This window comes from Podarcis cretensis (genome assembly GCF_951804945.1).
Source record: "Podarcis cretensis genome assembly, chromosome: 14".
In the NCBI taxonomy this organism is placed as follows: domain Eukaryota; kingdom Metazoa; phylum Chordata; class Lepidosauria; order Squamata; family Lacertidae; genus Podarcis; species Podarcis cretensis.
The window spans coordinates 46,921,929-46,936,762 of NC_137183.1; the positions used below are offsets into that span (position 1 = coordinate 46,921,929).

At 46.8% G+C, this 14,834-nt stretch overlaps 1 protein-coding gene across 4 annotated transcripts in view; it reads left to right on the forward strand.

Annotated features, from left to right (window-relative positions):
- Positions 1-334: 334 nt before the first annotated feature.
- MYH11 (myosin heavy chain 11) overlaps positions 335-14,834 on the forward strand; it is a 99,281-nt gene continuing 84,781 nt past the window's right edge. For 3 of the 4 annotated variants that reach the window (XM_079953655.1, XM_079953657.1, XM_079953658.1), the window contains exons 1-2: positions 3,833-3,954; positions 9,187-9,548. In XM_079953655.1, coding sequence (XP_079809781.1) covers positions 9,204-9,548 — 345 coding nt within the window. In that variant the 5' untranslated portion in view covers positions 3,833-3,954; positions 9,187-9,203. Of the gene's footprint in view, positions 351-3,832; positions 3,955-9,186; positions 9,549-14,834 lie in introns of those variants that run through there. The other variant, XM_079953656.1, reaches the window with a different exon arrangement.

Below are 14,834 nucleotides of genomic sequence, written 5' to 3' on the forward strand. Positions count from 1 at the left end.
AGGAGGAACACCACCAGCCTGTTCTCTGCACCATCTTGTCTGTAGAACTGGGCAAGGGGTTTCCCCTCTGATGCCAGCAGCGAGAGGCCCTCTTCTGAGAGATTTCGGCAAGGCTCAGTAAAGCATTGACACGTGATGCTTTCAAATCGCCCAGCCACACTTTTCAGCTGCTCATCTGAACAGAGCTGGCATCTGAGGGCGGAATCGCTTGACCTTGGCAATTGCTACTCGGCTCTGCTTGGTGTTCTGCTCTGATGGCACAGCTCGCCATCTCCCTAAGCTGCCCGACTTAAACTTGAAGCCTTCCTAGTCCCGTAGACTCCAGCATCAACTAGACGGTCCACACGTAGGTAAGTGAGCTCTGCTTCCAGGCCACGGCTGGACGCCTTGTTTTTTATTTAGCGCACTTGCGTTCCGCTTCTCTTTCATTGTGGACCTGCATGCCCTCAGCCCCTGCCCTGCAATGAATCGTCCTCAAGCTTTCCAGCTCAGCTCCATATCGCCCTATAAATCATTTGCCACTCTTTGTTCTGTTAGGCGCACTTGTCTGCCAGCAGCCTCTGGATGTACGTGAACGCAAAGAATGGGAAAGAATTTCCACTCCTTTTTAAGCTACGACCATTGAGAGGTGCAGATAGTTATGAAACAAGCTTTATAACTCTTCCAGGGAGAGCACCACACAGCCTTTTTTTTTTAGGTGGTTGCTACAGTCGGGTTGCGTGCTTTTTCGCAGGGGGCATTCAGCTTTACAAAGCAATAACTTGAAAACTTGGCCAGAAGGTGCTTTCTCCTAGTTTGCATAAATGGAGGGTTGTTGTTGTTTTTTGAGTCGCTCGTTTCTCTTTGCAGTTCTGGGCTTTTGTGACATCCAAAACTGCTTCAGAAGATGCAGTGTGGAGCCTGTTAGCTCAGTTGGTGAAAGCGTGGTGCTGATAACCCCAAGGTCACGGGTTCGATTCCCATATGAGCCACCTGCATATTCCTGTATGATTCCACCCAGCCCAGTTTCGTACATCCTTCCTGGCAGTGTGTCTTAGCAGTGATGTCCATCACCTCCAAACACCTGGTATCTTTTAGGAAGAGAAGACTAGGACAGCAGAGTTCTCTGGCCTTGGGAAGGACCTTCCATTAGCCATCGTTGAGGGTAGCACCACGGAACGGAATGGCCCATAGCTCAGTAGCAGGGAACATCGGCTCCAGATGCTCCCTGGCATCTCCAGGGAAAAACCTCAGTCGGAAAACCCGGAGGCTTGAAGTGGGTCAGTGTGGACTAGGGGTCTTCAACCTTTTGCGGGGCCCGTGAACACACCTGAAAACCAAAGGGGAGTGTTATGGGCATCGTTCATGTGCAGCATGTACATGCTCACACTCCATCCCTGGCCAGCTATTGAGTTTAGAAAAAGTGGTTTTCAAAACCCTAAGGTTGGGAGGGGGAATGAGCTACTTGGAAAGCATAGGCGAAATGCGAGAATTGCAGGAAGGCCAGTCTCACCTCTCCGCATCTGTTAGGCTTGAGAAAAGCCTTGAGTTGGAGACAATGGAAGGCTTTCATCCCATGCCTAATTTCAGCGTGTGTATGTGTAGAGGGGAAGGGGCCCTGGGAACACCTGTGGTGTCTCTAGGCACCATACTGCCAATCCAGGTCTACATAACCCTGGTCTCTCTGGACCAGGGTAGGACCCGAAAAACAATGGATTCAAGTTGCAAGAAAGGAGAAAGGAGATTACAACTAAACATCTTTCTGACTGTAAGCGCCGTTTCACAGGAGGTGGTGGACTCTCCTCCCTTGGCGGTTTTTAAGCAGAGGTTGGATGGCTATGTGTCATGGATTCTTTAGTCGTGATTCCTGCCTTGCAGGGGATTGGACTAGATGACCCTCGGGGTTCCCTTCCAACTATACAACTCTTTGACTCCAAGTTCCAACTTGATGAAAGATAGCTCCTGCTATATTCCTATTTAACTCTATTTAAGTCTGCACAAGGAAGACTAGAATCTTCCTTTGTTTTGGGAGGGAGTGTCAGAGCTCCTGCTTTGCATGCCAAAGGTACCAATTTCATTCCCTGATCTCTCCTGCTGAGGCTAAGATTCTCTGCCTGGAGAGCTGCTGCCAGTCCGTGTGGACAGTACTGAGCTAGATGGACTCTTTCCAAAATAATTTTTGTGAAGAGTTTCAAAACAAACATATTGCAAAGGCATTAACAGAAAAGCAAAGGCATAGGACCACGGCGGTTATCGATAACATTGCTGTGCTATTAAATAAAAGATCACTGTGGTGATGTTGAGAGGAAGGTCAGGGTCAAAAAGGGGAAGAGAAGGGTGACGGTTGTGTTTCTTTGGGACCAGGTGAGTATAGATCAAGTGACTTGTCCCAGATGGACCAAGGGATTACCTACAGGTAGGACTTGGGAAAGATCCTTTGCTGTGAAAACTCAGGAACTGTTTCTGCTCAGTGCAGACGCAGTCCTGGCCTGGTGGTCCACGGCACCTTCCTGCAGAAGTTAGCAAGCCTTGCTGCGTCTCAAGAACTCCTCCACCTTTGGTTCCTGCAAAGCTCTTTGCGTTTCCTTGCCCGCCCACCCCGGTCCATCGGTCCTCTTCTTTTGACATGGGGCTCCATATTTAGGCTGCTGCTGCTGCATGTGGGGCATTTTGTATCCGGTATGTTGATGGGAATTCCTGGAGGATCCTCGCGTTCCCTTTTTGGGATGTCCGAGAAGCCCTGGCCCAGGCAAGGGAGATGCAGAGAGAGAGAGAGAGAGAGAGAGAGAGAATTTGGAAGTCTGAATGCATAGAATTTTGTTTTGTTTTGAAACTTCTGCCGGCCTTGATGAGGACCAGATTCCTCCCTCCCCAAAGCTGGCTGCAGGCACCTCTGTCCTTCATTCCTTCTCTGCCAGCTGGTCCTGCCTGCCTCTTCTTCTTTCCACAACACCAGAAGCACCCATTCCATCCTCCCTCCCTCCCTCTTTCCCCCCTGCTTCCCCCCTCCCCACGCTCCAATGCCACAAGCCATTTAACAGTTATCTTTTCCCATTTAAGGACAGAGGGAGGTATTTATATATATAAATTATGTGCAGTACTTTCTCAGGAGGCTGGGATTCCCTGCAAAACAGCCGCTTCGGCGGAGAGCTGGTTGGGGCAGGAGCTGGGAAAAAAACGACCCTTTCTCTCCCCAGAGACAGGCCGGGCTTAAAATGGCCCAAGGTTCCCAAATGTTACATAAACACGTGGGAGATGTGGGGAGACCTCTCCTTCCAGGGCTTGGCTTGGCTTGGGAAGAGGGACTTTCGTCTCCCCCTCCCACTTCCAGGGAAGAGACCCTTCTCATGGAAATGAACATACTTTGCTCTTATGTTTTGAGCCGGACATCAAAAGGCTGATGAGAGATAACGCTGTATTTATGGCAAGGGGGAAAATTTGGGAGTCTCCACTCTTAATCCTTCCTAACTGATGCTTCTCTTTTTCTTTCTCCCTCTCCCACTTTTGCTGTAAACCCAGAGACATGAGAAATCGAGAAGGGGTTAAGAAGGGTCATACTGCTGCTTTGCAGACCAAATAACCCCCCTCCATTATTTCTGGGAAATGGCTTATTAAAAAGTGAGCATGAGAGAGGAGTCTGATAATTTCTGAGACATCACACAAACTTCTCCCGCAAGCCATGACGAACAAAAGACAGAAACCCCAATTTATCGGGAGGTGGTAGTGAGATCTGTTTTGGCCACAGCTTAAAACTGAACCTGAGAATGTGTAGACAGTTTCTTTATTTGTTAGCCCCCCCAGGTAATGTCAGGGTTTTCCAGCAGGGGGCGGTCTCTGGGGACCCTCCCCATGGGAGTCAGTCCGCCTCTATATAGGGAGGTTGCAAAAGGAGAGCAGCCTTGGTCTGCCCCAGCTGTTAGCAGTATCAGTTCCGGACTCTCCCAAGACATTTTCTGCTTTCCCAATTGGACCCCTGTAAGTACTCTTTTTGACAGCAAATGAATTCTCCTGCTTAAGACAGCGCTGCTGTGAGTTCAAAGCGAGCCCTGCTATCAGCCTGAAATTAATTGCTCCTCTTTGTAAGATGCAGTTAGGAAGTTTCCTTTGGGGCAGATGTAGAAACCGCCATGGCTTGGCATATAGAACTTTCTTTAGCAGGTGGGTGTGCTCAGTGTGCTGAGCTTCCTGGAGATTTGCTACTGCTTTTTTTTAGGATGGGTTTTGTCTGTTTTTTAAATGCAATTTGTAAGGAGGAACGCTGTAATATTCTTAAATGGCTAAGTATTTTTTCTTACCCAAACCACTCAGAGGCAAGGTGTGTAAAATGTGTCTTTCATGTATAGGGACAAGGTTAAGAATGAAAATCTTTGCAGAGTTAATTATGTTATACGAGGCTTTAAGAAGCAGAGATTCAGCTGCAGCTTTCTTAAAAAGAAAATATATGCTGAGAAATCATTCGTGGCAGGTAACTGAATTTTGACATTTTTCATCTTGGCAAATTGCCTTTTAACAAGCTACTGACATGAGAAAGGATTTGTTGCTAGTTATTACAGTGATGAATGAGTCCCACAGATGGTTCAAATTCCCCTAATGAATCGGAGATCTTGGTGCAACTGTACTCAAGCCATCTACTCGTTTGATCTTGGATTGCGGCATAAATACCAGCTTTTCCTTGACCTGTCGTTCTCCAGAGGTTGTTGGACTACAACTCCCAGCCTCCTTAACCATCGGACATGAAGGCAGGGACTGGTGGGAGTTGGAGTCCAATAAAATCTGGCAGGCAACAAGTTGGGAAAGGCTGTTGGCAGCCATGAGAGTATCTATCAGTTTTCAGTTTTCTTAGTTTCTCGTTTCCCCCCTAAATTCAGTTCTCTGTGCCTCTGCAACACTTTGCAGCCAAAAAAAAATAAAAATAAAAATCCTCAGCGTTTTAGTGCTGATTTTTCAGAATAAACACATTTCTTGCATGCAGCGTTGACAAATATACACATAATATTCACTAATATGTGCATACTTTATCCTAACACTGCTTGGTTGGAAGACTGCACTGCAAAACTCAGAAGGGTGAGGGTTTTGGTTGGTGGCAGTCCCTCGGTTTGCATTTGGTTTAGGAAAATGTGCATTTGTCAAGGTCGCCTTTAAACGTAAACTGAATTGGCTTTCTTTCTCCCCCCCCCCTTCACCCCATCCCTTCGTTGTCATGCGTGTTAAGGCCCTACCTTACAGGAGAGGTGGTTATAGTCAAGCAAAAACCTGTTTTTTTTCTCTTTTTCCTTTTGGTTTTTAAAAGGTTAAAAAGTCAGATCTGTCCAGAAGGAGCTGAAGCAGCTCCAAGGGCGTCCTTTTTTTTCTGGTGACATTTGGTTACTGGTTTGTTTTGTTTCATCCTCAGAAGGACAAATAAGGCAAAGGAAAGTCTTAAAGCTTCAAATCAAAGGAAGGGGAAAGTCAGTAGATGGCAGTAAAGGAAAGCAACAGCCTTTGGGGTCGTAGCAGATGATGCTCACAAGCCTTTTATGCGCTCGACACAAGAGCATTTCCACATGCTGTTACATGGCCACAGCAGGGCTTGCAGCTGAGGTCCCCATTGACAAGAAGCTGCAGCCACTCTTTGTTATATATTTACAGCATTGATAGCTCTCCTTTTGCTCAAGATGGCCTATGTGATTCTCCCCCTCCGACAACAACCCTGTCAGGCAGGACAGGCTGCGAGGCACGGTGACTGGTCACCCAGGGAGCTTCATGGCCGAGTGGGGATTTGAACTCTGGTCTTCCTCTTAGCTCTGTGGCTATATTCTTGTCATCATCATCATCATCATCATCATCGTCCTCCTCCACAGTCAGGTTACAGCAATGTAAAAATGCAAGATTGAAATCAGATAAAGTCATTTACAATCGGACTAGGGTGGGTCTTAAAAATATACATTTCAGGTGTCTGTAGGGAAGGAGGTGGTCTTTTAGGCAGACCCTCCAAGTATCCCTATTTTCCAGGGACGTCCCTGATTTAGAGAAGCCGTCCCGGTTTCTGATTTGATCCTAAAATGTCCCGCTTTTCCTTAGGACATCCCTATTTTCATTGGAGAAATGTTGGAGGGTGTGGAGTTATACGACCCCCGAGCCGTCTGAAGGCAGCCCTGTATAAGGAAGTTGTTGTTGTTGTTGTTTATGTTTTATGCTTTACATATGTTTGAAGCTGCCCAGAGTGGCTTGGGGCAACCCATTAAGATGTGCAGGGTATAAATTATCATTAGGGAATGGGACGTCCCTATTTTCATCAGAGAAATGTTGGAGGGTATGTCTTTCAGGTATTCAGGGCCTGAGCTGCTTGGGGCTTTAAACACTAATGTGAGCACCTTGGATTGGGCCGGAAACAAACTGGTGTGTGTTTTTCTCCATCATTCATTACGGTAATTTTTTTTTAGGTTGAGCACTTGAAAAGTGTAGCACCTGAAGCACACCTAAAAGATTCATTTTGTGTAATCCTCTGCCACATCCACACGAAACATTTGAAGCTCTGTGATGCCCCTTTAACCGTCATGGCTTCCCACAAAGAAACCTGGGAGCTGTAGTTTGTTAAGGGCGCTGAGAATTTTTGGGAGATTTCTATTCCTCCCACAGTGCTACAGTTCCCTGGGTTCCCCTCGAAGAGGGATTAATTGTGAAAACACTGTGGATTTTGTAGCTGGGACGTGTGTGGAATGGGGCCTCCGATCAACTCTCAGCACCCACAACAAACTACAGTTCCCGGGATCCTTTGAGCTGAGGAAACCATAACTATTCAAATGCAAGGATAGTCCTTTAAATACGTTGCATAATGGCCGATGTGCCCTTTATTAAACAGTGCCTCAGAGCAGGAGCATTGTCAGGGAGTACCTCAGAGGCATGTTCTCCTCTTTCCCCTCTCTTTTGTAAAAACTCTCTCTTTTTTATTACTTTGTTTACAGGGCATCCGGGCGCACTTGCAAAGCTGGCAAAACCCCAGCTGCCTGCCATCTTAATTTGCCCAGAGGCAAATTAGCATACCATAGCATATGCAAATTTGCCTCAGGAGAGCCCCCCACCTGTGGGTGCTTGCTTGAAGCGGCTGGCAACACCCACCCTGCAAGGGAGGACAGATCTGTGAGAGAAAAGAAGCTCAAAAAACTCTGAGGGCAAAAACCATCCATCCGAAAAATGCCTCTTTTTCACTAACTCGGCACCAAACAAGTCGAGGTTTTGAGAGACGTGTTAATTCCCAGTGTCTTCTTGACGGTGGCCCCCTCAGGTCCCGTCCTCCTCAAAATATCGACTTGTCTGATTAGGCTCATCAGCCACGCTGTCTCAGACACAAACGGTACCATTTTTTTAATTGTCCGACATGGCAAAGGACTTCGTTATTCCCTAAAAGGTATTTGTTTTGAACTTGTTATCGTTGGATTTCCTTTTTTTCTTTTTTGGCCGATCGGCTAGTAATGAGCAGAACATGCCCATATATGGTAGCCTACGTGGACCTCTTGCAAACAGATCCAGAGAGCTTTGCAAACGACTTGGACTCTTTAGTTACGGGGATCTGGGTTTGCCTTTGAAGCTCCGTCAGCTTAAAAGGAAGGCGGTCGGGCGATCTCTTTCGCCCCCCCCCCCTTTGTTCAGCGACAGTTTGTGTGGCGTAGGTCCTACTTTCAAAAGAGAAAACCCCAAGCGCAGGCTGCAGATTTAATTAATAAAGCAAATAAATTTCAAAATATGCTGAAGCGGCGCTTGTGGCTGTGAAGGCCACATCGCGCAAGACACCCTCCCTCTCAACAATGTGTTGCTATCTCAAAAAGAAGCGGGTATCTCATAAAGACTTAAGATGGGCCTGCCGGTGTTTGAACTGTTGGACTAGCAGAAAAGCAGACGTCTCATTTACGTGCCGCCAAAGAGAAATTCGACCCATTATCCTTCTGTTGCCTCTTGGCAACCTTTTCCTCTTGTACAGGGAGGACCAAACTCACAAATACACAGAAACCTTTGGAGAGATTGAATGGTTTGAAATAGGTAGGCTATTCCATGTAAAATAGCTTAATGCTCCTCCATAGTTCATTGTGATTGTTTTCAGTCCCGATGGGCTGAAAAGTTTATCAGGTTTCCCCCCAAACACTTAATAAACATAAAAGAAGAATATTATAGAATTGGAAGGGACCACCAGAGTTATCTAGACCAACCCCCCCCCCCCGTAATGCAGGAATCTTTTGCCCAACACAGGGCTCAAACCCACGACCCTGAGATTAAGAGACCCATGCTCTGCCGATTGAGCCATCCCAGCTACAGTATGGGAGTTGTAGTCATAAGCACCTAGAGGGTGTGTCAGGTTGGTGAACTAAGTTGTGCAAAATTATTTTTTGTTGACGGAGCAAGACGGTTTGAGCATATTGCACCGATCCTGGTCCGACTGCACTGGCTACCACTTAGTTTCCGGGCCCAATTCAAAGTGCTGGTTTTGACCTATAAAGCCTTAAACGGCTCAGGGCCGCCATACCTCAAGGACCGCCTCTTCCCATATGAACCTACCCAGCCCTTGAGATCATCTTCTGAGGTCCTCCTTCATGTGTCTCCTCCTCGAGAGGTCCAGAGGGTGGCAACACGAGAACGGGGCCTTTTCTGCATTGGCTCCCTGTCTGTGAAATGCTCTCCCCAGGGAAGTTCACCTGGTGCCTTCATTATACACCTTTAGGCCCCAGGCAAAAACATTCCTTTTTAACCAGGCCTTTGGTTGATCCGATTTACATCCTATGCCCTTTAAAAAAAATTTTTTGCGGGGGGTTCTATTGGGTTGTCGTTTTTCTTTTCATTATGTATTTTGTGGTTTTATATCTTGATTTTATTCTGTGAACTGCCCTGAGACCCCTGAGGTACAGTGGTACCTCGGGTTACATACGCTTCAGGCTACATACGCTTCAGGTTGCACACTCCGCTAACCCAGAAATAGTGCTTCAGGTTAAGAACTTTGCTTCAGGATAAGAACAGAAATCGGGCTCCGGCGGCGTGGCAGCAGCGGGAGGCCCCATTAGCTAAAGTGGTGCTTCAGGTTAAGAACAGTTTCAGGTTAAGAACGGACCTCCGGAACGATTTAAGTACCTAAATTAAGTACTTAACCTGAGGTACCACTGTATATAAATTCAATTAATAATAATAATAATAATAATAATTTTAAAACTTTTTTTTTTAACTATTTCTTATTTCTCTCAGGTGCCCATTAAGTCAAAATGGCACAGAAAGGCCAGCTGAGCGATGACGAGAAGTTCCTCTTTGTGGACAAGAACGTCCTCAACAGCACGGTGGCGCAGGCGGACTGGTCGGCCAAAAAGCTCGTGTGGATCCCATCCGAGAAGCATGGGTTTGAGGCGGCGAGCATCAAGGAGGAGAAAGGGGACGAGGTTCTGGTGGAGCTAGCGGAGAATGGGAAGAAGGTGACTTGCAGCAAGGATGATATTCAGAAGATGAACCCCCCCAAGTTCTCCAAAGTGGAAGACATGGCTGAGCTGACCTGCCTCAACGAAGCCTCCGTCCTGCACAACCTCAGAGAGAGATACTTCTCTGGCCTCATTTACGTAAGTCTGGGTTTGATCCATGCGCCACCTATTGTGGTGGCAATTTGTCACTCACCCTGAGGCAGGTCACAACATCACAACACGTTATCTAAAGCAGTTTAAAACAGCTTTAAATCATAACGGTGAGGTGGGTCCTGAAAATACAGATCTCAAGTGTCAAAAAGAGGTGTGTCTTCACCCAGTCGCCAGAAGATGTGTAGTGAAGGTGCCAGGAAGACTTCTCTGGGGAGGGAACCCAAAGCTTACAATAATAGAATCCCAGAATCGTAATAATAATGATAATTTATTATTTATACCCCGGCCATCTGGCTGGGCTTCCCCAGCCACTCTGGGCAGCTTCCAACCAAATATTAAAATACAGTCATACATCAAACATTAAAAGCTTCCCTAAACAGGGCTGCCTTCAGATGTCTTCTAAAAGTTTAATCATAGAATCATAGAATCATAGAGTTGGAAGAGACCATAAGGGCCATCGAGTCCAACCCCCTGCCAAGCAGGAAACACCATCAGAGCACTCCTGACATATGGTTGTCAAGCCTCTGCTTAAAGACCTCCAAAGAAGGAGACTCCACCACACTCCTTGGCAGCAAATTCCACTGTCGAACAGCTCTTACTGTCAGGAAGTTCTTCCTAATGTTTAGGTGGAATCTTCTTTCTTGTAGTTTGGAACCATTGCTCTGTGTCCGCTTCTCTGGAGCAGCAGAAAACAACCTTTCTCCCTCCTCTATGTGACATCCTTTTATATATTTGAACATGGCTATCATATCACCCCTTAACCTCCTCTTCTCCAGGCTAAACATGCCCAGCTCCCTTAGCCGTTCCTCATAAGGCATCGTTTCCAGGCCTTTGACCATTTTGGTTGCCCTCCTCTGGACACGTTCCAGTTTGTCAGTGTCCTTCTTGAACTGTGGTGCCCAGAACTGGACACAGTACTCCAGGTGAGGTCTGACCAGAGCAGAATACAGTGGCACTATTACTTCCCTTGATCTAGATGCTATACTCCTATTGATGCAGCCCAGAATTGCATTGGCTTTTTTAGCTGCCGCGTCACACTGTTGGCTCATGTCAAGTTTGTGGTCAACCAAGACTCCTAGATCCTTTTCACATGTACTGCTCTCAAGCCAGGTGTCACCCATCTTGTAGTTGTTTGGTAGTTGTTGTTCTCTTTGACATCTGGTGGGAGGGCGTTCCACAGGGCGGGTGCCACCACCGAGAAGGCCTTAGGGTTCGTAGGGTTTGAAGGGATCCCAAGGGTTATCCAGTCCAGCCCCCTGCAATGCAGGAATTTAAACCAAAGCATCCATGACAGATGGCCACCCAACCTCTGCTTGGAGACCTCCAAGGAAGGAGAGCCCACAACCTCCTGAGGGAGATAGTTCCACTGTCGGACAGTTCTTACTGTCAGAAAGTTATTCCTGATGTTGAGTCGGAATCGCCTTCCTCATAATTTGAAGTCATTGGTTCGAGCCCTACCCTTCAGAGAAGGAGAAAACAAAACTTTCCCCCTCTTCTGTGTGACGGCTCTTGAGGTATTTGAAGATGGCTGTCATATCTTAAGGGCTGCCACAGAGAATTAACTTTTCCCAGGCCACCCTACTCTGAGTTTCGGAGGCCGGTGGAAGTACCTCTTGACCAGCATTAGCAACCAAGAGGGTCTGTAGAGAAAGGAGTGCTGTTTCACATATTTGGTGCCTGAGTCGTATAGGGCTCTAAATACTAAAGTGAGCACCCTGAATTGGATCCAAAGGCTTTTGCCTTTCAGTTGGTGACTGGGAGCTGCTGGGTTTTGTTTTATTTATTTATTAAACACCTATCATGCCCTTCCTCCGGGCGGCAAACAGCAAAGCAGTTAAATTACACACACACACACACACACACACACACACACACACAAACAAACAAACAAACACACAAACAACATTCAAAACCTGCAATGTTCAGTAGTGTTAACAGCCACTGTGCAACCCTGTCTCTCTCCCTGTTAAGGTCACCAGGCAGGGCAAACAAGTATGTTTCAGTGCTAAAACTGCCTGAGGCCAGACTGAGGCTGTGCAATAATAATAACAATTTGTTGTTGTTGAGTCGTTTAGTCGTGTCCGACTCTTCGTGACCCCATGGACCAGAGCACGCCAGGCACGCCTGTCTTCCACTGCCTCCCGCAGTTTAGTCAAACTCAAGTTCATAGCTTCGAGAACACTGTCCAGCCATCTCGTCCTCTTGTCATCCCTTCTCCTTGTGCCCTCCATCTTTCCCAACATCAGGGTCTTTTCCAGGGAGTCTTCTCTTCTCATGAGGTGGCCAAAGTATTGGAGCCTCAGCTTCTGGATCTGTCCTTCCAGTGAGCACTCAGGGCTGATTTCCTTCAGAATGGAGAGGTTTGATCTTCTTGCAGTCCATGGGACTGTCAAGAATCTCCTCCAGCACCATAATTCAAAAGCATCAATTATTTGGTGATCAGCCTTCTTTATGGTCCAGCTCTCACTTCCATACATCACCACTGGGAAAACCATAACTTTAACTATACGGACCTTTGTTGGCAAGGTGATGTCTCTGCTTTTTAAGATGCTGTCTAATAATTTATTATTATACACATAGAATGTACACATAGAATAGGAGTATCCAACCATCACAGAATTGTAGAGCTGGAAGGGTCCTGAGGATCATCCCCCTGTGGATTGGACCAAGAGGTCTGTCTAGTGTGGTCGGAGCAGCCAGCAAGATATTTCTGGGATGCTTGCAAGTAAGGCGAGCTAAAGCCCTCATCACCTGCCATTCTGAATTTAGCTGTGACAATTGCCCAGGCTGGATTGATTCAGTAAACAGGCCCAGCGTAGGCTCACAGCCCTTGAAGGTAGGATGTACTCTGCTCTTCTGGAGAAGAAGAAAAAACAAACCCCCCTTCAGAGCCAAAACAGAGCCCTGAAGAATGAGTTGCTACGGACTTACTGAACCTATGCAGTTCAGCCCAGGGCATCTGAGCTTTTCTGGTCCTCAGCGCTGCCAACAGATATTTCTGCATTTGCTTTCATGCCATATAAAGTGTTTAGTTTGTGTGAAAAGTTTGGGCCGTCTCCTAATATGGTCAAGAAAGGGAAACCCCAGGCTTCAAATCTGTGCTGAAGGACATAGTGAGTTGATTTAAAAGGTCAGCCTCGAATGGTTTTTGTATAATTACATACTTGGGAGCTTTAATAAGAGATTAGAAAACTGGGGGTGGCGGTGGAGAGAATTGGAGTTGTTGCAGAAATGCCATCGGTGGGTGCCTGAACCAGGTGCCTTGATCCCTAATTTTGCACACATGCTTGGGGAAGAAGAGAGGGAGAAGGGAGGAAGATGGCGGGGGGGGGGGGGGAAGGAAGAAATGGCAGGGGTCACCCCTGGAAAAAATGTGTGAAGTAGTGCATAATAAAAAACCTGCATGGTTATCCTAGAACAGTATCCGTGCTCTTACTGTTGGCAATGATCTTAAGCACCCCACGCTGAGACACAGGCCTGTGTTGTTCCTGACATGTGTGATGGTAAAATTCTACTGTGGGAGAAAGACATGATTGAACTCCCTCCCTGGAACCCACTGGGCTCCTCCAACGAAGTTGAACGATAGGAAATTCAGGACGGACACCGCTTCATGTAGTTGAACTATGGAACTCACTGCCACAAGAAATAGTGATGGCGGCAGCCCGTATTAGTAGGGGGATCAGACAAATTTACAGAGGGCAAGGCTAGCCGTGATGTCTAAACGGAGCCATGGGAAAAGAGAACTGTGGCCTTCACATTCTGCTTGAATGGTTGGCCATCGAGGGGAACGGGACAGGCCTTTGTTATGTTCTTCAGCATTGTTGGCTAACCTGTGCACTCAAGATATTGTTAGGCTACGGTTCCCATCATCCCTGACCATTGACACTGCTGGCTGGAGTTGCTGGGAGTTCGAGCCCAAGAACTTTTGGAGGGGCCACTGCTTGGCTACCCATATATCTTGTAGGTGGAGGTATCAAGTTGTTTGCCGCTGTGCATAATTGCTGCGAAAAAAATGAAAGAGGTTTATTCAGCTTCCTCCTGCAAGAGTCCTTTGCTGACTGAACTGCGACAATATGGCTGTCAACTCAGTCAAATACACACACATGGAGAGGTCTCCTGGATCAGGCCAATGGCCCATTTGTTCCAGCATCTTGTTCCCACACTGGCCAAGCAGATGTCCGTGGGAAACCCACATGCAGGATTCGAACACAAGATGAAGTCTCCCCTCCTGTGGTTTTCAACAACTGCTATTCAGAAGCATCACACCTCTGTTGGTCGAGGCAAAGTTTAGCCAAACTGGCTACCAGCCACCGATTGCTTATTCTCTGCAAATTTGTCCAATCCTTTTTAAAAGTCAGCCAGGTTCGTGGCCCTTGTTGCCTCCTGCAGGTGAGAGTTCCATAAATAGGGTTGCCCTATCTTGAAGAGCAAAAAATAGGACAGCCCCAGCTGCTGCTAGCTTGAGCTGTGGAAAAAGGCATGTGGATGTAGGTGCGGCTGCGCAGGCCGAGCCTGAGCCCCCCAAAACGGACATTTCCTTTCAAATGTAAAAATCCATCTGGATGGGCATGTTGCCTCCCCAAAAGAGGACATGATCAGGTTTTCCCAGGCATATGGCAACCCCACCATCGTTTAACTATGAAGTGTGTGAAAAAGTACTTTTTGTCTGTCCCGAAACTTCCAACTTTCTGCATTATTGGATGCCCCTGGGTCCTAGTGTTATGAAAGAGAAAACTTTCTTTTCTTTGCATCATGCGTAATTTTATAAATTTCTATAACGTTCCTTCCAATGTTTCTCTGACGAAAATAGGGACTTCTTCTTCTTCTTCTTCTTCTTCTTCTTCTTCTTCTTCTTCTTCTTCTTCTTCTTCCTTCTTTCTTCTTCCTTCTTCCTTCTTCCTTCTTTCTTCTTTCTTCTTCTTCCCCTCCCATCTGACTGGATTGCCGCAGCCACTCTGGGCGGCTTCCAACATATATAAAAACACAGTAAGATATTAAACATTAAGAAACTTCCCTAAACAGGGCTGCCTTCGGATGTCTCCTAAAAGTTGTAGAGTTACCTATCTCCTTGGCTCGGGGGTTGCATAACTCCATACCCTCCATCATTTCTCCGATGAAAATAGGGACGTCCGAAGTAAAAATGAACATTCTGAGGTCAAATCAGAAACTGGGACAGCTTCTATACATCCAGGAATGTCCCTGGAAAATAGGGACACTTGGAGGGTCTGCTTTCATGTTACATCTTACATACCTTTCCTCTAAACTAAAACG